This window comes from Dromiciops gliroides, chromosome 6 (assembly GCF_019393635.1).
Source record: "Dromiciops gliroides isolate mDroGli1 chromosome 6, mDroGli1.pri, whole genome shotgun sequence".
NCBI lineage: Eukaryota > Metazoa > Chordata > Mammalia > Microbiotheria > Microbiotheriidae > Dromiciops > Dromiciops gliroides.
In genome coordinates this window covers 47,381-72,250 of record NC_057866.1, presented here as the reverse complement: position 1 = coordinate 72,250, position 24,870 = coordinate 47,381, and the positions used below count along the sequence as shown (strand labels likewise).

The 24,870-nt window shown below is 53.1% G+C and overlaps 3 protein-coding genes across 6 annotated transcripts; 1 reads left to right on the top strand and 2 right to left on the bottom strand.

Annotated features, from left to right (window-relative positions):
- The first annotated feature begins 1,338 nt into the window (after positions 1-1,338).
- On the top strand, positions 1,339-6,071 carry BET1L (Bet1 golgi vesicular membrane trafficking protein like). 3 transcript variants are annotated; one of them, XM_043970881.1, is made up of 5 exons: positions 1,339-1,600; positions 2,150-2,596; positions 2,702-2,835; positions 2,928-2,984; positions 3,082-6,071. In XM_043970881.1, exons 2-5 carry the CDS (start codon positions 2,578-2,580, stop codon positions 3,247-3,249), a joined length of 378 nt encoding a protein of 125 aa, XP_043826816.1. In that variant the 5' UTR covers positions 1,339-1,600; positions 2,150-2,577; the 3' UTR covers positions 3,250-6,071. The 3 variants fall into 3 exon arrangements, with proteins under 3 accessions (XP_043826816.1, XP_043826815.1, XP_043826817.1); XM_043970880.1 differs by lacking the exon at positions 1,339-1,600 and having other exon boundaries at positions 2,055-2,596; XM_043970882.1 differs by lacking the exon at positions 1,339-1,600 and having other exon boundaries at positions 2,445-2,596; positions 2,702-2,817.
- Positions 6,072-8,464: 2,393 nt separating this feature from the next.
- On the bottom strand, positions 8,465-15,992 carry ODF3 (outer dense fiber of sperm tails 3). 2 transcript variants are annotated; one of them, XM_043973488.1, is made up of 6 exons: positions 15,884-15,992; positions 15,263-15,463; positions 14,921-15,022; positions 9,248-9,369; positions 8,654-8,794; positions 8,465-8,554 (listed from the first exon to the last, which is right to left on the bottom strand). In XM_043973488.1, the coding sequence occupies exons 1-6, from the start codon at positions 15,990-15,992 to the stop codon at positions 8,465-8,467; spliced, it is 765 nt and encodes a 254-aa protein (XP_043829423.1). The 2 variants fall into 2 exon arrangements, with proteins under 2 accessions (XP_043829423.1, XP_043829424.1); XM_043973489.1 differs by lacking the exon at positions 8,654-8,794.
- A 2,939-nt stretch (positions 15,993-18,931) lies between these two features.
- On the bottom strand, positions 18,932-19,874 carry SCGB1C1 (secretoglobin family 1C member 1). The gene is made up of 3 exons (XM_043969608.1): positions 19,737-19,874; positions 19,337-19,527; positions 18,932-19,067 (listed from the first exon to the last, which is right to left on the bottom strand). The coding sequence occupies exons 1-3, from the start codon at positions 19,792-19,794 to the stop codon at positions 19,032-19,034; spliced, it is 285 nt and encodes a 94-aa protein (XP_043825543.1). The 5' UTR covers positions 19,795-19,874; the 3' UTR covers positions 18,932-19,031.
- Between the last annotated feature and the right edge of the window lie 4,996 nt (positions 19,875-24,870).

Below are 24,870 nucleotides of genomic sequence, written 5' to 3'. Positions count from 1 at the left end.
TGTGTGTGTGGGGGGGGGAGGGGTTTACTCAGTGTGCAGGCCTGTGGAGAAGTCAGAGGAGTCCCTGATGAGTGCAGCCAGTTGGGAAATGAGATGTTTGGGGAGATTCCAGGCTTGGAGAAGGCTGTGCCTCCATCCTCCAATCAGCATCTGAGGCACCAGTTTCCCAGTGATGAGTTTGCTGGAGGCATCTTTGCTGTGAAGCTGGGATCCAGGGGCTGAAGGGGGCACTGGGGAGGGTGTGGTTGATCAGGCCTTAAACTGGTACTCAATCTGAATTAAACAGAAAGTGCACAGAGCCTCAAGGACAAGATTGGGAGGAGGAAGGAACAGGCCAAATCAGCAGCTGTCCCTGGGGTTCTTCCAAAGGGACCATCTTGGGAGCAGCAGGAGTGCTGTTGGACTTCCTGTATCCTGTGGCCTCGCTGTGGGGGCAAGGCAGTACCTGCCTGTTCATAGAACCTGAGCCAATGGGTGGAGACTGAGCAAAGGGGAAGTGGTCATCCAGTAAATATGGGGGGAACAGCACTCCAGCAAAGGAACACCAACATGAGCATTTCTCCAGCATCCCCTGTGATGTTTGACCCCTAGGCAGTTGGGCTGACTTGGCCTGTGACCCGCTGACCAGAACTGAACCTTGGATTCCTAAATAGGACATTGAGCTGGAGGAGAAGGGCTGGACGCACAGGATGGCTCACAGAGGTTTGGATGGTTCTGAAGTAAAGCTACTGAAGCTTAGATGTACATCAAGAGACTTGGGACATCCTGTTCATCAGAAGCCACAGCATAGGGTCATGCAATCGAAGGGAGTGGATGAGACCATCCAGTGAAGTAGAATAGAGGGAGAAGAGGCCCAGTGTTAGAGGGTCCGGTCTGGGGAGGTTTCTGGTGAAGGAAACAGGAGGGAGGGAGAGGGAGGAGGGAGGGAGAGGGAGAAGTGCGGGGGAGATAGCTGTCCTGAAAAGCGGGAGAGAAGGGGGTATGGGGGAGGAGAGCGTGATGGCCAGTGTCCGAGGCTGCAGAGAGGTCATGGGGAAAGAGGACTGAGAAAAGGCTGTTGGTCCCTTTGGAGATGAGGTTGGAAGCCGGAGTTAAGAGGAGAGTTGATAGGGAAGAAGTGGAGGGTTTCCTCGAAGGGTTCAGTTTCAAAGGCTGGAGAAAAGTGGGATGATGGCTGGAACAAGTGAAGGTTTTCTGAAGATGTGGACAAATTTAGGCATGTATCAGGCAGCCCGAAAGTGCCCAGCATACAGGAGACACTGAAGCTTAGGGGGGGGCGGGGGAGGGGAGGGGCGTCATAGAGTCAGGAAGGCCCTTCTTTGTGAGTTCCAATCCGGCCTCAGACTTTTTCTAGCTATGTGACCCTGGGCCAATCACTTCACCCTGCGTGCCTCAGTTTCCTCATCTGTAAGGTGAGCTGGGGAAGGAAATGTCCAAGAAAACCCCAGATGGGATCATGGAGTCGGACAGGGCTGGAAATGCCTGAGCAACAAGGAGGAGGAGGATGGAAGGTGGGATGGCAGGGGACCCCGCATGAGACAGGAGTGAAGGAGGAGACAGCTGGGGGAGACTCCACTTCTTCAAGAGGCAGGTGAGGCAGGTGAGCTGTCCGGGGTTGAGGAGCATGTTCTAGATCACCTACTACGTGCTGATGACGTCACTTGGAAGAGCTACTATGGCGAAGGGGCGTGGCCTAAAACAGACTTGGCAAAGGGCGATGCAGGAAGGGGGCACGGGGCGGGAGAACGGGGAGGGTCTCTATTAGTGCAGGCGAGGCGAACCAGGGGAGCACAGGGAGGACACAAAAGGGGATCGGGGCTGGAGGGACAGTGATTCTGGTCAGAGATTTCGGGATTCTTGGTCACGGAGGTGGCGCGTTTATGGGGGACCGCAAGGTCCAGCTCTGGCCGTGGCTGAGGTGGGCGGAGGAGCAGGAGCAGGTGTATTTAGAGGAGGAAAGCCTCACCCGGACGGGGAGCGGAACATGCGACGTCGCCATCCATCTCAGCCAGGGGGCGTGGCCAGAGAGGCCTGGGGTGGGAAAGACGGGGGAGCGAGAGCGCGCATGCGTGATAGAGTTCGGGGCTTTAAGTCTCTCCTTTCCGCGCCTCCCCGCCCTCTCTCAATTCGCTCTTTATCGCGTATTCAGCAGTTTGCCTGTGGCCTCCCCCTAGGGCCTGGAAGCTCCCTGAGGGCAGGGCCCGTTCTCGTAAGCCCAGCACACTGGAGGCACTTGACATTTGTTAACTGGGTCGATCTGGACGCGGGCGCAGGGCCAGGAGAAAGGCGACCCCTCCCTCCAGTCCGGCCTCGGCCCCAGCCCGGCCCACGCCAAGCCTGGCCCCTGACTTTGACACTCTGCCCAGCCCCGAGGCCCCGCCGGGTACGAGGCTGCGTCTCCCGGGTCCTCCCCTGGACCCGCGGCGGGGCGGGGACAGCGGGCCGGAAGTGAAGGGGCGGGATCGGAAGTCTCCGCTCCCCGAGTGCACGCACGCCACGCAGTGAGCTCGACGTCACAGCGCCCACGTACACATCTCGTGCCGCTTCCGGCTCCGGCAGTATCGGGAGGTTGCGGCCATGGCGAGCTGGGCCCGGGGTGAGGCGGGGGCGGCGCTGGGGGAGGGGGAGCCGGGGGGCGGGGCCGAGGGTTCCCCTCCTTCCCGATCCCCCCCTGATTCCTGTCCCATCCCCCTCCGCGCAGGCCCAGGCCCAGGGGGCGGCACCGCCGCCGCGGACACGGACACGGACACGCTCCTGGATGGCGAGAACCGGCGTCTGGCGGACGGGCTGGCGGCTAAGGTCACGCGCCTCAAGGCCGTGCGTGTCCGCGGGGCGGTGTGTGGGGGGGCGGCCACGGGAGGGGAGGGGGGGAAGCGCGGGGGGAGGGGCATCGCCGGCTGAGTCCTGGCTTTGCCCCTCCCCCCTAGCTGGCCTTGGACGTGGACCGGGACGCGGAGGAGCAGAACCGCTACCTGGACAGCATGGTGAGGCGCGGGTACGCGCGGGGTGGGGGGCAGGGAGGAGGGCCGGGCCCCGCCCGCTCCCCACCCACCCCCGCCTCCCCCCGCCTCTGTGTCTCAGGACTCGGACTTCTCGAGTGTGACCAGCCTGCTGACCGGCAGCGTGAAGCGATTCTCCAGCATGACCCGCTCTGGGCGGGATAACCGGCGGCTGCTCCTCTGTGTGTCCGTGGGGCTCGTCGTCCTCTTCTTTTTCCTCTCCTACCTGGTGGCAAAAGCACGGACTTGAGCGGGCGCCCCCAAATCTCATTTTTGTATCTGTGGCGCGTCTGAGTGTCCCCCTTCCCCTGTTGTCGAGAATAAAAGGCAAGAAGTTGATCGGAACTGCGGCCCACCCGCGAGTCCTCCGGGAGGAAGGCGAGGGGCGTCAGCCGATGGCGGTGCCAATCGAGTGGGCATTCCCCCTCCCCCGGAGCCAGACACTGACCTGTTCTGGCCCAGGGCTGGGGGCTGGCACGGACCTCTTGGAGCGTCAGCCCGATTTAGTCCCCGTTTATTAAGCGCTCCCTGTGTGCCCCGTCTTCAAGGAGCTTGAGTCTGAGCGCGCCCAGGCAAACCTGTACAAAGCTGGCCACGTGCAGGATCATAGGGAAGCTGGCTTTTAACCTTTTAGAAATGATGAATTTCCCGTTCTCTCCCTCCAGCCCCTCCCCCACCCACCGGGAAGACAGCTGTACCCCACCTATTATACACCTGAAGTTCCACAAACCACGAGAAGGAAATGGTGAACAGGGAAGGTGCTGGAAGGAAGAGGGCTTGGGGTGGGGTCTCGAACCCGGAGGCCAGTCGTCATCAGAGGAGGGAGAGTGTTACAGGCATGGAGACAGCCAGGGGGAGTCCCGGGATATTGAGAACTCACTCCGCCAAAGGCCTGGGCCAGAGCACTTAGATCCTAGGGAGGCCCTTTTGGTCTCTGTCATTTGTACAACTAACTACAAGCATACCAATTTTTCCCATGATGGCCCAGCACCTTTTGGGCAGGGAGACTGCCCCTGGAGAGCCTGAGGGTTCAGGCAGTGAGAAGACCACACTAGTTTTAAGAGCAGGATGCTGAGGAGTGTGGAAAGAAGAGGGAGTGGGGTCTCCCAAGTTTAGCCTGTGGTCCCGACCTGGTGAAGTTTTCACCAGGAGGGAAGGGCCAGTCCACGTCCCATGTCATTCTCACCGAAAAGGCTGTTGTCACAGACAGAAGAGGAAAATTATGTCTAGGAAGGATTTAGTAATACCCTGGGGTGGCTGGCATACGGAGAGGAGAACGCAATTGTCTTCCTGCAGCTCATCAGGGTTAGGCAGAGGCTGGAATGTCTTCTCTAGAGGTGGAGCAGTAAGTCGGCTAGCCAGTGGTGTTGGAACCTGAGTGTGAAAAGAACAAAGTGAAGTCAGCCCAGAAAGGTTGGTCAGGGCCAGGCTCCGACCATGTTTAGGTGCTGAGTAGCAGTTTTATGTGTGTGATGGTCCACATGCCTCTAGAGTTCATTGTCAAAGCTAACAATGTCTCCTTTGAAAGGAGACTAGGCAGTGACATTTTGTTCTGGTTTTTTTTGTGAGGCAATTGGGGTTAAGTGACCTGCCTAGGGTCACACAACTAGTCCTGACTCCAGGGCCTGTATCCTATCCACTGGGACACCCAGCTGCCCCTAGGCAGTGAAATTTTAAACTAGGTCTGGCTCACCAAGAAGGAGGAACTGGTGGCTTAGGTGGAAAACCTTTGATATAGAAGTGATCACCTGAGTTTGGAATAAAGGAAAGAAAGTAAGAATCTGACATAGTTTGGGGAGAACAAACTTCAGTGGGTTCAGCACAGCTTTAAGAAGGGTGGGTTCCTCATTGCAGGTCTTTCACCTCAATGGGGCCAGCCGTGTCAAGATGTTTATAGCCGTCCCCTTTGTGTACGGGTCAGACTCGGTAGCCTCCGAGGAGCCTTCTGTCTGAAATGTTACGGTTCTGTGAAATTTTGAAGCTAGTCAGAGGGGCAGGAGGAATGGGAATGGATCTGACAAGACTGATGTGGTTGGCTGCTCAGGGAGCTCTCATATCAACTAGCGTTTCGAAATGGGGTGTCCAGAAGATGGAAGCCAGGGCAGTTAAGACGACAAATACAAATGCCTGGTCTGCTCCTCCAAGAAGAATGTCTAGTCTTACTAACTGTGTGACCCTGGGCAAGTCACTTAATTCTCATTGCCCCCCCCCCCCATGTCTAGTGCTAAAGCTCGCAATGAATTGAGGCTGGTGAGGAAAGTGAAAGAATGAAAAGAGGGGGCTTCTTGCCCTACACTGGAGAAAGGAGGATCTTTGATGCTGATGACAGAAAAAGAGTCTTCTTAATCACTGAGAATGATCTTTGGTTAATAGGGAGTTAAAACCAAGAAGAATTAAGGCAGGATAATAAAAGCACCTGGCAGTCTTTGGTGTATTTATCTCCAACCTCAGGTATGGAAAGAATTGACAGAAGGGATTGCTAGCTCCACCTGTCAATTCAGTCATCTGCAAGAGAGCTTGAGGTGTGGGACAGGTACTGTCTGCCTGCTGGTACATATAATGGCAAACTTACAGAAAAAAGGAGATAGTGACATCTTCCAGTTATAGTCACTGAGTGACTTTGAGTCATGGCAAAATTCTAGGATGTTATTAGATGCTTTCGAAAATGAAACACTGTCTATATACCACCAGCCCTCTCCAAGAATAACAGATCCTTTGTACCTTGCATTTTCCCGTTTTGATGGAGTTACCACACTGATTGGTCATGATTTAGATAGAATACCTACCTTTTGGCAAAGTATTTTTTTACAAAGTTTCATTCTGTTCTTTTGGGAAAGATCTAGAAATGTGGTTTCAGAACTGGATCCAAAGAATAATTGGTGGCATGCTCTACAGATCCCGGCCGGGCCCTGGACAGTTTTCACATTCTTATCAATGGTTTGGATAAAGCCCTGGCTGGACTACATGTTTATCGAACTCGTGGATGACAAAACTGGGAGGAAGACTTAACACATTGATAGAAGAACTTGTATTAGAGCCCTGGGATGAATCTAATAAATAAAATAAAATCGATTTTAAATGTTTGCAAAAATAACACAAATTGGGAGAGGTAAGACTAGGTTGGTTAGTAGTTTGTATGGAGAAGATTGGAGGGTGTGGGGTGGGGTTAGAGTGGCCTGAAGGCTTGGTATAAAACATACCAATAGTGTAATATGGCTGCCCAAGGCTAATAGTGTAGCCTGTACCATAAGAATCATAGCTTGTAGGGTTAAACTGAGGAGACAGCCTACCCTCTTGCCTCAATGATCAGCAATATATGTGCTTCTAGTTGAATGCCAGGAAATGCATAGAAATTAGAATTCCCAGAGTAGGACATGACTCCTCACTGGAGAAAAGTCTTTGAGCAGAGACTAGAAGTTTGTCAATGATGTTTAATGAGAATTCCTGTTCAGATGTGGATTAGACACCTCTGAAGATCCAAATGATTCCAAGCACAACAAACACCCAAAGTGGGGCTTGCTTAGTGGAAGGAGAAGGCCCCTGCCCAAGGTAGATGGAATTAATGGATGAACTAGATACCAAACTTTTTTTTTCTAGTTTTTTTTTCCACCCACAAAGAATCATCTCTGAATTGGATTGGCAGGGCAGAAGTGGCTAATAGGGAGTGGAAGGGTAAGGAAGTGCTTAGCACCCAACTCCTTTTGATGAGTTTGGATTGACACCTGGCCCCACTGAACTACATTGTTGGGGCTCAGAGAACTGGGAACTGATTTCCAAGTTGCTCAGCAAAACTTGGCATGTTAGATATACTGCTCGATTTGGAGTGATTTGGGTTTGAATCACATTGACCTATGTCTAAAGTGGCCTATGTGAGGCTGGTCAAATTACACAACTTTTTGGATCCTCAGTTTCCTCATCTTTAAAATTTATGATGATACTTTTACTGATGACCTTGTGAGGAAAGAGATTGACAAACCTGAAGGTGCCATATGCATGTGGTGGTGATGATGGAAAAGGAGAAGGGGCAAAGGTTATGTGGATCTCACAAGAAAGTAGAATCTATAAACTCGAGGCCAGTGAGCTTGGTTTTGACTCCTGGCAAAATTCTAGAAGGTATTATTGAAGGGAAGGCTAGTGAACTCCTAGAAAAGGAAGCAATGATCACAAAGAACCTGCCGTGGTCACAAACTGATAGATCATGGGAATGTTATTGATAGGAATGTTACCTAGATTTTGGCCAAGGACTCGAGAGATGGGGGCTCAGGACTGGCTGAATGCCAGAATCTGAAAAGCAGTCCTGAAAAGCTCACTGTCAGTTTGGGAAGAGCTCTCCTGTGACCAGGAAAAAAAGCAGCGATGGCATGCTCAAGTTCACAGTTTTTTGACATATAGCTAGGAGGTGTGGCTAACACGGATTGAACAAAGTGTTACACGTGAATTCAAAAAGTCAACTTTGCCGCTAGAAGACAGGAGCTATTTCTAGGGAGCAGTGTGAGCTGAGGATGAATCAAGGATCTGAGGCTGCATGGAGAGAGATTGCCCTGGCCAGACTTCTTTGGAACTATTTACTGTGATCAGGTTGATGAAGGAAACAGGGTTGGGGATCATTCCTCATGGGGCTTAGTTGAAGGGACTGGAGAAGAGGAGGCTTGAGGAAAGTTCCCTTCAAGTATTTGAAAGGCTGCCCCATGCGAGAGGAAGTTGGCTCTCTCTGCTTCACCCTAAAGGTTGGAACTAGAAGGGAGAGACAGATACCAGCTTAACCTAGGAGAAAAGCTTGAGTTTCTGGTCTCTTGAGGGAGGAGGTTCCTCCAAACAACCAGGTCTGGGGTGGGTCTCTTTCTCCTCTGCCCTTGGAGGCCTCTCCAAGTGGTTTACATGAGGATGGCAAAGGAAAGGGGACTGGGCCACATCACACGATTAACTCCTGCTGCTCACACTATGCCAACTCAGAGCTATGTCTGGGTGTAGATCCCCCATGAGGCTTCCTCCTCCCTCCAGGGGCAGCATTTATGGATTCCTGGATCATCTTGGGGTCCAGCAGTTTGGGCAGGGTACCCTGCCCTTAGATCCCCTCTTTCTCAGACCTGAGGCAAAGGGTCTGGCAGGTGGGAGGTTGGAGGTGACACCTGACAAGGGTCGCTCCTTTTCATATCAGCAGACTCAGTCCCCATTGCAGATATAATGGGTGATTTATTAAACATCCAGGCACAGCAGGAAACAGGATTAATAAACATAAACTCCGTCATAAAAAAAAATAAATGGCATTCACAGTTTCTTAGCATGCATATCCCTGTCTCAGGGTGCCTAGCATGGCCAAAACTGTCACCTGATTGAAAGAAGGAGAACTCTCTGATCACCTGCAGAGGGTCTCCCTCAGATAAAAGATAAATTTGTTGTCAGAAGGATCATGATGGAGCCTGGGAGGCAGCCAGAGGACCTTGGCCCCAGGTATGGGGAAGGGTCTACTCCACATCCAGTATGAGAGGCGTCATGTAGTCTGAATGCTTGATTCCAAAACTGAGCAGGGGGGCAGTGGGTTTGTTCATTGTCACCTGGGAGGAGACAGAGGATGATGGACTTATGAGGTCCTGGCTCTCCTTCCCCACACCATCCCACCCCTTGACATCCCTGCCCATGCCCAGTCCCCAAACCTTCTCTGGGCTGTGAGCGCCTGGGCCTGGCTTCATCGTCTTGTCTCCGACTGCCTCGATTCGGGCAGCCATGGTGTACTGTGGGGCCTTGTACTTGACTACCTGGATATCGGTCTGTCGGTATGCAGCAGGGCCTGGGGTCTATGGGAAAAGACAGAACCCAGAGGTATTGGGAGCCCCACTGCTGCCGCCCTCTGTGGATGGCAGCTCAGGGGGCCCTGTTCATGAGCCCCTGGGTCTTTCTTTTTGTGGGGGTTATCCGGGAGTATGTGTGTATATGTGCATGTGTATGTGTGCATGTCTGTGTGTGTGCATGGATGTATGTGCATATGCACGCATGTGTGCTGTATGTACATACGTGTGTGTGTGTGTGTGTGTGTGTAGTCACTCCAGGTCTATGAGACCAGGGAGCAGAGTGACCAGGAAGAGGTGGACAGAGAGGTTGCTCCAGGGAGATCCTCTCACCGTGACTGTATCCAGTATTTCTGGCCGTCCCTTTGCCCCTATAATGTGACTGAGAAGCTGAGGGGAGACCCTTTCAAGTGTCAGGGCACCAGCGGGACTCTGGGGAAGAGCTCTTTGGGGAGCACTTGCCTTGTGAAGGTCCTGGCTGAATCCACCCAGCTTGCTCCGGCCCTTGATGGAAAAGGAGGGCTGGGAGACTTTGCCCACTGTGTGCGGCCCCATCACCATCGGCAGCATGTAGGCTGCTGGACCTGGGGGGTGGGGGGAGAGATCAAACACTAGTGCATCTGAACACAGACAGGCTTAACTACCTCCATTATAGAGTAGTCTCCTAGTGTCACCTCACTTGTCAGACGGCCACCCCTCCAAAAGCTGGCCCTAACCCTCCCTTCAGGCCCTGAGCAAGCTCCACTGTTCACATCACTCAGCCGAGACTTCTCTGAAAAGACCTGCCAGTGGACGAGTGTAAGGCCTTTGTGACCAAGGCCTTGCCTTTACCTCTTAAAGAAGTGAAGTGCCCATGAGGAGAAAGTTAGCATCTGATTCTCATCCACAGAGAGGAGTTGGTATCTGGGATGGAAATGATGGGAACTTCTCTTAGAGTTTGTAATCAGGAAGAGAGGAGAGCTAGGCATGGTCTGGCATGCATCCTGGATCTTGGGGGAGAATTGTGGAGGTTCTGCTCACCTCACTCAGCATCAGTTCATGTGTCTTTCCAGGTTCTTCTGAAATCTGTCTGCTCATCATTTCTTACAGTGCAATAGCATTCCATTACATTCACATACCACATCTTGTTTAGCCATTCCCTGATTGATGGGCATCTCAATTTCCAACATGAGCAATATCAAAAGCCTTTTCTGGGGTCAGCTAGGTGGCACAGTGGATAGAGAACCGGCCCTGGATTCAGGAGGACCTGAGTTCAAATCCAGCCTCAGACACTTGACACTTACTAGCTGTGTGACCCTGGGTAAGTCACTTAACCTTCATTGCCCTGCCCCCCCCCCCACCAAAGACAACTAAAAGCCTTTTCTGCCTCGAGATAATCACATGGTTTTTGTTGGTTTTGTTATTGATATGATCAATTATGCTGGTAGTTTTTCTAATATTGAAACCAGTCTTGTATACCTGGTAAAAATTCCACCTGATCATAATGTACGATCCTTGTGATATATTGTGGTAATCTCCTTACTAATCTTTTATTTAAAATTTCTGGAGCAAAATTCATTAGGGATATTGGTCTATAGTTTTCTTTCTCTGTTTTGGTTCTTCCTGGTTTAGGTATCAGTACCTAATTTATGTTATAGAAGGGATTTGGTAGGACTCCTTCTTTGCCTGTTTTTCCAAATATTTTATATTGTAATAGGATTAATTGTTCTTTAAATGTTTGGTAGAATTTGTTTGTGAATCCATCTGGTCCTGGGGATTTCTCTCTGAGGAAGCTCATTTATAGCTTGTTCAATTTCTTTTTCTAAGATGGGATTATTTAGGTATCCTATTTCCTCTTCTGTTAATCTGGACAATTTCTATTTTTTGTGAATATTAACCCGTTTCATTTAGATTGCCAAATTTATTGGCATATTACTGGGCAAAATAGCTCCTAATAATTGCCTTAATTTCATCTTCATTGGTGGTGAATTCACCCTTTTCACTTTTGATATTGGTAATTTGTTTTTTTCTTTCTTTTCTTTTCTTTTTTTTTTTAGTGAGGCAATTGGGGTTAAGTGACTTGCCCAGGGTCACACAGCTAGCAAGTGTTAAGTGTCTGAGGCCGGATTTGAACTCAGGTACTCTTGACTCCAGGGCCGGTGCTCTATCCACTGTGCCACCTAGCTGCCCCTTTTTCTTTCTTTTTAAAAAATCAAATGAACCAGTGGTTTATCTATTTTATTGCTTTTTTTCATGAAACCATCTCCTAGTTTTATTTATTAGTTTGGTGATTTTCTTACTTTCAATTTTGTTGATCTGTTCTTGAGATTGAGGATTACTGAGAGAGTGGGGACAATAGACGGGGCAGTGTTCCAGAGGAGACAGATTGAGATGGAATGGGATCAATCGTGTAGGTAGAGAGGGGTTTCTCTTGACCAGAAGAAGGGCTGCCTCTTTGTGTGAGATAGGGTTGAAGGAAGAGAGTGTCAGAAGGCATCTGAGTTAGGGTTAGGAGAGAGGAAGAGAAGGGATCACAATGATGAAAAGAAGCTGATGAGCCTGCATAGGGAAGTTTTCAAGTGAGAGCGAGGCCCAGAGGTCAGGGAAGGTAGCAGACAGTGATAAAGCACCACACTGTTTTGGGGACTGAGGCCCCAACCTGATAGGGTGGGCTTGGGCTTTGTGGGGCGTTTGGTTCTGAGCCTGCTTGGGGAAAAGGGGGCATCGACAAGGTACTGGGTCCCTGTTGAGGGGCAGAATGACCAGTCACAGCTCCTTGGCCCTTACTTCCATTCTTCTCCCTGCCCAGGGGAGAGATCTGACACTGATCAGGACAGAACAAAATGTCCCGGCTAAGAGAACTCAAGAGAAGCAGGGATTTAGGTAAAGAAGAGTTAACTGTGTTAACTGAGCTGATGTGGTTAGGTCCAGGACTCTGAAAGAACTAGCCATTTGACCCGACCTCAGCTAGAAGAACTGGTGCCTGACTCGCCTCATCTCATTAACTTTGGCAGTGTCTCTAGACTAGTTAGAGATGGGAGTGCAGTCAGATGGAGAGAGAGCTTGTGGCCATTAATAGGTCGATATCCATTTGTAAGGTGGTCTCCAGTACAGTGCCCCAGGGATCCTCACTTGGCCTTGTGCTGCTTAACATTGGTATCAGTCACTTGGATAAAGGCAGAGACGTTCCCCCTTATCCAATCTGGCAATGACACCAAGCTGTGCAGAAAGGCTGACCCAGCAGAGGAAAGCCAGGATTCAGAAACATCTCTACAGGTGCTAAGATTTTCAGTCAAATCTAGAGAGATCCTATCTATTAGTGGTCAATGAAAAGCCTTAACCTTGGGCTTTAAAAATCGACCTCATATGTGGGGGATTTGGAAGGTTGCAAGTTCTTGGGAGAAATGCAGCAGCATCCTGCTCCAGACCACTGGTCTTATTTCCAGGCCCACCCCCCACTTCCAACAAGCCACCCTACAAGGAAGCAATCTGGCAGAGATCCCCATCTACTGCCCCTGACATGGAGAGTGAGCCAGCCTAGTCAATTCAGCAAGGCAGCCTGAGAGAAAGACAGGAGACAGGAGGACCAAGCATGTGAAAAACCATCAAATGTTACCTAGCAACTCCCTTTAGACTTTGATGAAGGCAGCCCACAATCCTGTGCATAAGAGTCTCAGGAATGCCAATCTCTCTAGCCCCAAGACCACCAGTCTCAGCCCAGAACTCGGCTCCAGTGATGGTGTGGGCTGGCAGCTTTCTCTCAGCAGTGGCAGCTGCAGCTGCAGCCCCCACCTCCTTAGCAGCCACAGTCCCCATCTTGGGGAGGACCCAGAAAAGAAGGTTCCTTCCCCCAAAATCCTTGGCACTGTCAAGTGGTTCCTTATCAGAAGTAGGTGTGTTTTTATTAGGGAAGTACTTCTTTAGAGGCTACCTTCCTTTCTGCTTTGCCCCCACATCTGGCCAGAGCTCAGCCCGTGGGATGCACCTCACATATATTTATTCAGTCAGTCATACAGTGTGAATCAGCAGTGATGTGGCCGGCCAGACAACCAATGCTACCAAGCCAAGAGGCCAAGGGTCTGGGAATAAGGGGGTGGGTGCTCATCCCTCCAGAGAACTCCAACTGCATCCAGATTCCTGCTTCCAGCTCAGGCATCTTGGTCAGCGCCGGAGTTCCCAGGGGAGGGCGACCAGCATGGGGAAGGACCTGGAGTCCCTGTCATGAGAATGGCTAGAGGAGTGGGGGTGTTTGGCCTGGAGAAGAGAAGATGCAGGGGGAGCAGGGGAGCTGACTCCAAGAATATGGAGGGCAGAGCCGGGAGCCACAGAGGAGAGCAGGCCTGTCCTTTGGAGTGGCCTCCAAAGTCCCTTCCGAGGTGAGCTATAAAGAGGCCAATTGAGGCTGGTAACCAGACAAACTTCCTCTCCGAGGGGTGCCACAGAGCAGAAGGGATTGTCTCTGGAGGTGGAGGAGACAGAGAGAGACAGAGGGAAGGGTGGGGGGGAGAGAGACAACCTTGCAGCCAGACACAGAGAGGCTGACCCAGTGTAGAGAGAGGGGACCCTAGAGGAGAGCCCATTGCTTCCTCCTGGCCCAGGACCTGGGGCTAGGGTGAGGACCGTGAGTAGATCCCAAAAGGTGCAAGGCAGGCAGAGAGAGAAGAGAACAGCATCCAGGAAGGGAGGCCTGGGGCCCAAAGTCCCACATGATACAGAGAGAGAGAGAGAGAGAGAGAGCGCGAGAGCCTTCAGAAGGGCTGAGACCAAGGTCGTGGGCCCTGGTAAAGAAGAGAAAATGCCTGGGTCCTGCTCAGATGAACTCAGTGCATGAGGGGCAGCCAGAGAGTGTGCCCGGAGCTGTGAGATGGGCACCAGGGGACCAGCCGGAAGAGCATGTGGAAGAGGAAGAGGTCAGAAGGCTGGGGGGGGGCGGGGCAGGTGAGGAAGGGACTTGGAACACCAGCAGCATTTTGGATTGGACCCTGCGGAGAGCAGGAGCCGCTGGAGTGTGTGGGGAGTGTGCGTGACAGGAGCTGCCATGCACCGGGTGGCTGAGTGGAAGATGGACTGAGGGGGGCGGCAGAATCCCCCTCCAGCACACGCTCACTCACACTCATTGCCTTGGACCTTTATTCTGTCCCCCAGCTCACTGGCATGGGCCCCTTCTTTCTCCTCCCCCCACGAGGCTGTGTACGCTGACAGCCTCTGCCTTCTGGGGCCTGGTTTTTTCAGCCCTCCCTCTCTGGGCCCTTAGCAGGCCCTTAGCGAATGTTTATTCCTTTCCCCTTCACCTTTCTCCACACCATTCCAGCTGCCCCCAGGGAGGCGGGATCACTGTGTGTGGGTGTGTCTCTGTCCCTCTCTGCCTGCCTGGGTTTATCAAAGGTAGGTGGCAAAGTGGATAGAGAGCCCAAACCAGAGTCAGGAATATCCAGTATCCAATATCTCCTCAGACAAAGACTAGCTATGTGACCCTGGGCAAGTCACTTTACTTCCTGTTTACCTCAGTTTCCTCATCTATAAATGGGGTTAATAACACCCCCTCCCCTAGGATTGTTGTGGGGATAAAGCCAAATGTTTGTAAAGCCCCATTTCAGTCCTTCCGGCTCTATAAAAATGCAAGGTATTGTTATCTCTCTTCTGTCTCTGTCCCCCTCCTTCTTCCCTCCTGCCCCCTCCTCTCTCCATCTCCCTCCCCTCCTTCCTCTCTATCTCTGTCTCCCTCTCCCCCTTCCTATCTCTATGTACCTATGATCTTTGTATCTTTCTCTCTCATCTATCTATCATCTATCTTTGTCTTCCTCTCCCTCCCTCCTCTCTATCTGTCTCCCTTTCCCTCATTCCTCTCTATCTTTGTCTCCCTCTGTCTCCCTTCTCTCTGTGTCTCTGTCTCCCTCTCTCTCCTTCCTCTCTACCTCTGTCTCCCTCTCTTTCTTTCTTCTCTATTTCTGTCTCCCTTTCCCTCCTTCCTCTCTATCTTTGTTTCCCTCTGTCTCTCTTCTCTCTGTGTCTGTCCTTCTATCTCTGTCTTCCTCTCGTTCCTTCCTCTCTGTGTCTCTGTCTCCCTCTCTCTCCCTCCCTCTCTCTCCCTCCCTCCTCTCTCTTCTGTCTCTGCCTCAGTTTTCAGGGTCCCTTCCTCTGGGCTCCAGTGCTGACCTGGAGTGCTATCCACACGGAAGGACTTGGTCCTGGCAGAGATGGAGTGACTGGGCGCTGAGTTGAATACATATTTGATGGATTTCTCTGGAGAGTATTCTCCTATGAGGGAAGAAGAGGAAAAGTAACCCATGTTCATGTAGTGCCTTCCTCTGAGACCAGTGAGTGCTCTGCAGACCCCCAAATAAGGCACCAAGAAGTTGGGCAGGAGAAGGTCAGGGCCAGCCTTTGAACCCAGGGATTCTGACTCAGAGGTGGAGGGAGGGAGCTGGGGAGGGAGAGGGAGAAGGGACTGAAAAGGGGGACTAAGGGAAGTGCTGGCTCCTCCCTGTGATCACTCACCAGGGCCTGGTGTCGTGATGGTTTTGGTCTGGTAGCGCCCCAGGATAGAGTAGGCAGGGCCCAAGTCCTTGCCCGTCCGGAGCATCTTGGGATTCACACTGTAGCGGGGCCCAGGGGAGTAGTTCTCAGTCAGGATCATGGGGGCCCCGCGGAAGCTGTAGGCTGGGGCCCTCAGCTTGGTTGGGGTGTGTTTCACAAACCCTACAAATTGGGACAGGGGAAAGTGTTGCGCCCACTGAGCCAGAGGTCCCTCCACTAAAGTCCTTCCCTGGCCCCCTGGGCAAGGTGCCCCCCAAAGCTGAGTTCAGAGACTCTTAGGGGGTTGGGGAGAGTGGGGAGGGCTCCAGCTTCAGGGCCCCTCCAATCCTAGACAGCAGAGGAGCCAACATCTTTGCCTGGGAGGGAGTGTTGCCTTGGCAGGGCTCCCCCAGGGGCTGGAAGGATTGACGCCTATGAAATATGTGCTCTTCTTCTCATGGAGATGCAATTTCCTGCCCGGGACCCTCACTTGGCCCCTACTGCAGCTCTGTTCCCCCATCCTCCAGCACGCCTCCCCACCATGGGTCCCATGAGCCTGTCTCTCCTTGAGCCTCTGCCTCCACTTGGTCCCCCTGCGAGTACCTGTGGTTCCTGGGATCATGTACTTGGGGCCCGGGCTGGTGTACAGAGCCATGATGGGTCCCCGAGGGTGGTGGGGCCGCCAGGAGCCCACCCATAGATCTTCAGTCATGGCGTTCTCTGGGGGGTTCTAGAGAAGAGAGCAGAGGCTTGGCCAACCCCAGAGCTGGCGAGTGAGCAGAGAGCAGCACGAATAACTGGGAATAAGAGAGACACCGTGTGTGATCCTGGGGGTGATGACTCACTAAGTAGGGGCTGGAGGGTCCCACCAGCGTGGCTCTGACAGCCGGACTGGGGAGACTGAGGCAGCCAGGGTCAGTTGGAAGCTGTCAGACGCGTTATGTTAATTACGTTCCTTCTGATTGTTAGAGATACTGTCCACACAGGAGGAGAAGAAGGGGCTTATGGCGGATTGGATGGGCCGGGGGTAGGTGACAGCAGGGGATCACACTCCATTTGTTCCAGCTTGGGTCCCATCCAGAATGACTCAGAAGGGGGGAAGTTGGGAGCCAGCCTTGGGTGCTGATTAGGGCTGCCAGGCCCCTCGGGAGCTGAGCTGTTAGCGCCCCCCAGGGCCCAAGGAGGGAAGCCGAAGATACCTGGCCCGGGGCCTGCTGTGGCCCTGTACCTCTCACTAGAGTGGGGTGGGTGGGCCTCTGCCCCAGACACCCCAGGTCCCCTCTTCTGCCCCACCTGCCTCTCTAGCTGTCTAGTGCCTGGACCTTTGATGCCTGAGTCCTGCTTGCTGAGCCCACTACTCCTCCTATGGGGCTGAGGGTGCTCTGAAAAGGTCTAGGCAGGAGCCCACCCATCCCACCCTAACAATGGCTGGCTGGGTCAACACTCATGAACCAGGAACAGGAAGTAGGAATGTGCAGCAGGCACGGAGAGCCATGTGTGTGACTACCCAAGGACAAAGGGTCTGGACCTCCATCATCCCATCCAGCTCTTGTCTGTTGTTTTTCTGGTCCTGGTTCTAAGCCTGACCCCAATGGCTGGCTCCTCAGAAAACCCCGAGCCTTCCCAGCAGTTGCTGTGCATGGTGGGACTGGGCCTCACCTCTCTGGTCCCAGGGAAGGTTAGAGATTAGGCAGCTCTTGTCTCATCCAGGGCAACCACACCCAGGTCCTGTCACTCAGCTCCCCTTCCAGTATACACCGACTGAGACATCCAGCCCCCTCCCTCTTGGCCACCTGGGGACCTCCGAGCAATCTAGTGCTAGGTAATGCTTCTGAGTTCTAGAACCCGCCTTTGTGTGATGGAGACAATCGCCTCCTGGGGAGAGTTCCTGGCACCCCTTATCCCTGGGGGTCTCTAGGGGTGAGGGCCAGCATTCCTCTGATATCTTCTCACCCTTCCAAGTAGATAGCACTTGGGAAAAAAGGAGGCTAGGGTTAGAGGGAAGAGGGAGGGCAGAGTCTAAGGAGAACACAGGAGGTTATAGGACTTATCTTTCCCCAGCCCAGCCCAGCCCAGCCCAGTCTAGTCTAGCCAGCCCAGCCCAGCCAGGCCAGCCCAGCCCAGCCCAGCCCAGCCCAGCCAGGCCAGCCCAGCCCAGCCCAGCCAGCTCAGCCCAGCCCAGGCCAGCCCAGGCTAGGCCAGCCCAGCCCAGCCCAGCCCAGCCCAGCCCAGCCCAGCCCAACCTAGCCAGGCCAGCCCAGCCAGGCCAGCCAGCCCAGTCCAGGCCAGCCCAGCCCAGCCCAGAATGACTTTAAGGCAAAGAGAGTGGCTATCCTGAGAGGTCTTAGGTAATGAAAGGGAGAAAAAGGAGCCAGGACCCAAAGCCTGGATCATGGGAAGAGGGCAGCCACTGGGCAGCTGTGGCATCTTCCCACCCTTATCTTTGGCTAGCCGGTGCAGCCTTCACTGGCATCTTGGCCCTCCCCCAGGGAGCATGTATACCCTCTGGCCCTTGGACTGCAGACTCTGTTTTGGCCAACCTGGTTTTGACCCCACACCGGAGCTTGGACAAATGCTTCTCTCCCCAGACTCAGGATAGGATGGATGGCCCAGGCACCTTGTGGGCCCTATCCAGGCCAAAGCCCACCTTCCTTCTTTCTTCACGAGGAGTGTCGGCCAGGCAGGGGCTGTTGAGCTGGTGAGGGGCAGGCCTCTGCCAGGACAGTGAGTGCCCGAGGAGCCCGCCTGAGTGACCGTCTCCTGTCTTGCACGATGGCTTATTCCAGATCTCTGGCTGAGTCCAGGAATTTGGGTTCCCCTGGGTTCCTGACCAAGGCCTCTTTTGGGTTCCTGATGGCTCCTTTGGACTTTCGAGCCCTTCCCCCTCCCTCTGGGGTTTGTCTCTTCCTGTGTTTTGCTTCCTCTTGGTCGTCCTCTGCCCCCTCTCTGCCCCAGCTCTGATGCTCAGAACTCCCAGGAGGGCATGAACTGCTTTTCCAAGTATGGTTCTCCTTTCTCAGGGAAGGAGAAGTGGAGCTAGAGTGGGACTTCTCAGGGTGTGTTTGGGGCACAGAGGGTGATGTGATTCATGTAAAAAGTGGGGCTGAGAGCCCTGAGGCCTTCTGGGTCAAGGCGAGTTGGCAGCTGGGCCTGTGCCCAGGAGTCTGGCCTCAAGAACTCAGCTCTATCCTTGGACCTGAGGCCCTGATTCTTCCCCAAAGACGGTTCCCTTAATAATCCCATCACCCAAGGGTTTTCCTTAAAGCCACTTTAGACACAGCTCAGAAGAGCAGCTGGCTCAGGGTTGTTCTCTACTGGAGAAGTGGAAGCAAGCCTCATTCCTTGCCTGCAAGGCCTGCCCATCTGGACCGCAGCTGTGCCCTCGGGTCTGTCTGTGCACCTGAGTGTGAGGAGGGTGGGTCTCCCAGCCCTTCCTCTCTGCTCTCTTCCCCTTGGGCTCTAGAGAGAGCCTTGGGCGGGGGCCCCCTTTTCTCTCTCCATCCCAGACCCCTTGGTTCCACAACTAGGCTGGACAGAGGGGACAGAAACCAAGAGTAGCCCGCTGAGACTTTATTGACAAAATGGTTTGGGACAGATTTGTCTGGAGGGGGTTGGAGGTGGGTGATGACCATCAGGAGGGGTGTGAGAGAAAGGGGGGAGAGTCTGATGAGGAGAGAATCCGGGAACAGCCATGAGGACAGGGGCAGGGCAGAGCAGAGGCCTTTTGTTGCTGGCTTGGAGTGCTCGACCTCTAGGCATCACCCCCACGACTGTCCAGTACAACCACCTAAAAAATAGATGTGGGAGTTGAGAGGTGCTTCCTAAATTGAGGAGAATCCCACCCAAATCTGCCCTGGGAGGGCCCCAGGAGGGTCACTGAGAACCTTACCCCACCATTCCTACAGATGGACAAACTGAGAACAGACAGTTGGTCCAAGATGACACTGGGGGATGAGGGGGTGAGAGCCAGGGAGCCTGGGGCCGGGGGCCTGGAGGATGGGGAGTCATAGCAAAGATCTGGCCTGCTGGCAATTGAGGGGCTAAGGGTATTCATACCAGCAGTTTGACCAGTTCAGCCTTGTGCACGGGAGCTAGACTATCGATGCATGATTTCAGCTCAGCCATGGCAGCCTTGGCATCGGGATTGATCTTGTAGGAGGCTAGTGGCCCCTCAAAGAGGTCGTCCAGGGACCCGACCAGCAGTGTCTGGAGAAACTCCAGGAAAAATTCGTTGTCTGAAGCCATCCCTGGAGGTAGGGAAGGGAGGGGGACGTCACAAGGGGCCTCTTGGATCTGGAACCCTGCCCTTTGGACCCTTCGAACCCCAGGAACCTCAGTGACCGCCGTGTGTAGGGAGAGGGGAGCCTGGAACGTCAGCCCCTTCTCCTAAGGATTGTGGTCCATCTGATGACCCTCGGTCCCTCCCCCCAGCCCCAACTGGGGGAGACACACTCACCAAAAGACCAGCAAAGTGCAAAGGAGAGAAGCAGCAACACGGTGGTGGGCCCTTTCATGGTGCAGAAAGGGCTGGCCAGCCCTGGATATCACAGCCCACTGCTCCTGCGCCTGCCCTGGGGTCCAGAACTGAGAGTTCTGGCCAGCTTGGTGGCTTTATGAAGATGGGACCGCCCACCCCCTGCCTTCCCCCCAGGGCTCTGGTGACATCGGATTATTCTGTGGTTTGGCCAAAGCACTCCTGGGCAGGGAAGGGGGGCAGGGGAGGGATGGACTGACAGAGGCTTTGGGACAGCTCAGGAGGCCCAGAGCAGGCCCGGCTCCAGCCTGGGCAGGATCCCAGGGCAGAGAGGCAGATGTAGCCAGGGTCCCCGAGCCAGCTGAGGTTGCCAGGGGTTGGGGGTCTGGCCTGCCAGCATCCAGGTGTTGGAATAGACTGGGGGGAGGTGCTGCTGGAGGCATTTAGGGTTCTGAGCATGAGTCCAATTGTTGAGGTTCATTCCAGAGCTAGCCTCTGAGGGTTAGTCATTATTCCTGATGGTCATGCTTGACTGTATATGGTATGTATAAGTAGTTGTGTCAGTCCTGGGGGATACAAGATATCTGTTACTGAGAGTGTGGGAGGAAGGATGGATACAGTGTGTGTGTTTGGGGAGGGGGGGCGCTGGAAAGTAGAGAATTGGTCTGGTCTATCATTGGAGCAGGCAATCTGGGCTCAGATCTTACCATGGTGGGGGGGGGGGTCCTCTGGAAACAAGTCGAGTGCTCTAATGCCTTCCCCATTTGATGCCTTCCTCTGGACTTCTCTGTTACAACCCAGGAGCCTCCTCCTCCTGCAATCTCATTCACCTCATCAGCATCCTCTGGCCCTCCCCTCCCCCCCGCCCCCTGCTTAGAGAAGGGAGCACTCCTCACACAGTCTCCAGAGGAGGAGGGAGCACTCACTTCCCACACAGTCTCCAGAGGAGGAGGGAGCACTCACTTCCCACACAGTCTCCAGAGGAGGAGGGAGCACTCACTTCCCACACAGTCTCCAGAGGAGGAGGGAGCATTCCTTCCCTGGGGAGCCTCCAGAGGATGGGGGGCGGCAGGCCAGAGTTCTCTTCATTTTCCACCTGGCTGCCCTTCTCTGGATTTCTCCATCCTGTCTCTAAGCTGGGTCTCTGTCTCTCTCTGTCTCTGTCTCTGTCTCTCTCTCTCTCCCCCATGCCCTTCACCCCATTTATCTTCCTTTTATGTAGGCCACTCCCCAAGAACACTGGGTCTGATGTCAGGGAGATCTGAGTTCACATTTGGATGTTGGGTAAGTCACTGCCATCTACCTGTTTCTTCAGCTCTAAAATAGGGTAGTGCTTACACCCTACGTCATGGACTTTTGTCAGGATCGAATGAGGGCACTTAACATGTAGTAGGTGTTTAATAAAGCCCCTGTGTTTCCTTCAGGTGTACCTTGTGAGGAAGTGGTTTGGTGGAAAGATATGCACAATCCTTTCTTCCAGCTCAGTCTGGGTCAGACTTGTCCTTGCCCCCAGAGAGAGGAGGGGAACTCGACCTGAGTGACTTTCCACAGGGCTGATAGGGCACTGAGGGCTGTCCCTTGGCTGCTTGGGCAGCCTTCTCGTGGGTTTCCAGGGATCTGGGGGCTGCTTATCCTTCCCCACTGCCTCTGGGCTGCAGTTCTGGAATGGCCAATGAGGCCTTGCAGGGACAAAAGGCCCAAGATGGCCAACAAAGGTCCTCTTTCTAGGGTTGGTTTTCACATTAACCATAACTAGGTAGGTTTCCTGTGAACACAGGGCATCTGTCTGTCTTCAGTTCCGATACAGCATCTCACTTCACAGCAAACGACTGTGTAAGGCGAAATGTTACCCCCAGGTTACAGAGGCAGAGCTGAGACTCAGGGTCACATGGCTGGGTCTGCCGATGTCCAGTCTGGTGCCATCTCTCAAGAGGCCAGGGTCCAGTTTGCAGGACATATACCCCTTTTCTCTGTTCTAAACAAATGCATTCCAGCAAGCCAGGGAAGCGATTTTGCTCCGCCTGGTCTCCGAGGTTGCCCTCTCCGTCCCTGCTCCCAGGCAGCTGGCCAAGGGACCCAGGATCCTTTGCATTCATTAGGATGCCTCCCAGACTGGATAGAGCCATCTCAGGATCGAAATTTGGTCACCTCTACTCAGGAAGGAAATGAAACAAGTGTGTCCAGGGCCCCCAAACCAGGTTCAGGCTTCCCTAAGCACACACCTGTACTTCAGTTGCTCTTTGCTCTCTGGATAACATTTCTCTTGTGGTAGAGGGGAAAAACATTGACCGTCCCCCTCCCACCCATCCAGAGACTCAGTCAAAGAGTTCTGATGTGATCTGCAGATCAGGAAGTGGGTTGGGACCTTCTACATGACTTTAGTTCTGACCCAGAAGCCGATGAGAAGTCTTGTCCTCACTATGAATAAGCTGGCCAGAAACAGTCAGAAAATCCCAGCCCATCTTCTGAATGGGGGCAGGATTTCCAATCTCACTGAACCACTCCCTAGCATAGAACCAAGCATAGAACATTAGGAAAGCTCCAAGAACCAGGCACTTATTGGTCATTCTCCTTGATTACAAGAGAAGGGGTTGATGAAGCTGGACTGTTGGCTTGGAGAAGGCTCAGGAAACAGGAAAACTGAGTGGATGTGTTCTCCTTGGCCCCAGCGGTCAAGGGGCAGGGAGTGGCAGGAAGTTACCAAGAGGCCGCTTCAAGCTTGATGTCACCAGAGCGACCCAAAAGGACCAGCCTGCTTCCGGGAGGGGGGCTCCCTCTTCCCAGAGGTCTCTGGGCTCAGGCTGGAGGGTCCCTTGTTGGGGATGGATGGTAGGGAAGGGAATTCTTGGTGGCCTGTGGGCTGGACAAGAGGCCCCTCCCGGCTCAGGAAATCTTGCCTCCTGTCATGTGAAGGCACTCCCAGCTGCTCTGAGTTAATCAGAATTCACAGGGTTGTCTACATTCTCTTCCCATCAATTAGAGGATCCAACCCGCCTTCCATCTTCCCTCTGCACCAGCTCTTCTGACTGCTGCCCTCTTGTGGCTATAGCCTGCATGGCAGGCTCTCTGGTGCTCTGCTGTCCCCTGGTGGCCACTTCAACTCTCACAAAAATGTTGCGAGTACCAGCAGGATTCAGGCTCTGCCCTTGGGGAGTTTTTACTCTAAGGGTGGTGCTAAGTGATAAAATCCCAGGCCAAGCAGAGACCTGGACAAAGGGCTTTCAACCCATTTGAAATGGGGAGAAATCCCCCAAGCAGCTAATGCCAATCCACCTTTTACTGCGCCTGATTTCTGAGTCTCCAGGGACAACAGACAAAAATGGAAACAGCTCCTCCCAGCAGGAGCTAGCATCATATCAGCAAGGACAACACAGACAGAGCAGGGTCACAACCCCCAGCCAGCCCTGGCTGAACTCAGACCCCAGACCTCACAAGCCTCCACGCCCAGCCAGCCCCCAGCCCCAGCCCAGCCCAGCTCTCTCTGGGATGCCTCTTGGAGATGGGGAGCCTCTCTCCCCATCCACCACCCACTGTCACCTCTATGCTTTCTTTGTTTCTTTACCTATCTCTGTGTAGCAAGAGGTTGATCCATGATGTGTAGGGGGCCAAGAATGGATAGCACTAGAATCTCTTCCCCTTACCGTTCCTTTTCCTAGTTCCTAATTCCTAGGAGGGGCAGTAGGAAGTTGGGCCAGAGACCACCCCTCTGCTCTCCTTGGAGAGAAGGCTACCCCACTAGACTTATTATCTGTGTGCTCCCTCCTATGTTGTTAGTCTAGGGGAAGCAACTTGAAGGCTCAAACCAAATTCCTGATGACTCTTCATTAGTGGGGATGGGGCCCCCCAAGATTGGTAGCCCAGGCTTGACTCACCTTTTCCCACCAAATGCCAGCTCCACAACAAACACTCACATAGCCAATAGAAAAGAGACTCATTTATCCACATTGAGAGCAAAGGAGAAATCAGAGAAAGTGCACGTATGCATATGTCTACCAGACAGTGCAGAGTGAAGGAGCCTTCACCATGGGAGCAAGGTGACTCAGTTTAGCCAAGGGAGAGGGTCCCAGATTTTGCCTAAAGATGATTTCTCCAAAATCTTTAATGTGTGAGTTGGCGGTGGGGCCATGACTGAGTCATACATGTCAGATTCTTCCTGGAGCCTTTCTCTCTTCAGAGTGGGGATGGGGATGGGGATGGGGGAATGGCTCTCTCAAAGCTAGAAGTCAGAAGAGCCTGAAGAGACCACACCTCTCTCACTCTCATCCCCTCCTTCCTGCCCCGTCCACAGGCACAGGATACTGATTTCCACCAATAATGAGAGAGTCCCATGCCACTAGGCTTTGGGATTCAGCTTTATTTCAGTTGTGTCCAATTCTTTGTGACCTCACTTGGGGTTTTCTTGGCAAAGATCCTGAAGTGGTTTGCCATTTCCTTCTCTAGCATATTTTGAAGATGATGAAACTGAGGCAAACAAGGTAAAGTGACTTGCCTAGGGTCACACAGATAGTATGTTTCTGAGGCCAAATTTGAACTCAGGAAGATGAGTCATCTTGATTCTAAGTCCAGTAATCTATCCCAGCTACCCCCAGGACTCAGGCCACATCTGTACTATGTAATGACCAACCATTTAGAAAACTGTCCCTGTGCCCTTTCTCATGTTTTCTCATTCCCATCTCACTCAAACCTCATGGCACAAGTCCTAATACCCCCCCCTTTCCACTGAGCCCTCTGGAATTCCCATTCCATGGGGAACACTCTCCCCTTCATCCCGAACCTCCTCCTCTAACACTCTCCACCTCAGTCAGTCCTCACAGGGGTGTGCTCGCCTTTGAAGACACTGGATACCTGCAGACCCTGGCCAACTCTGGGCTCTCCTTCCTCCCCTCCTGTCTAGAGCTTGCTTTGCATATATTTGCATGTTGTCTTCCCATTAGATTATAAGCTCCTTGGGGACAAGGACTATCTTTTGCCTCATTTTGTATCCTCAGTGATTAGCACAATGTCTAGCCCATAGTGGTTACCTAGGTGGTACAGTGAAAAGAGCACTAGCCCTGAGTTCAAATCTTACTTCTGACACTTACTAGTTATGTGATCTGGGCAAGTCACTTAACCCCAC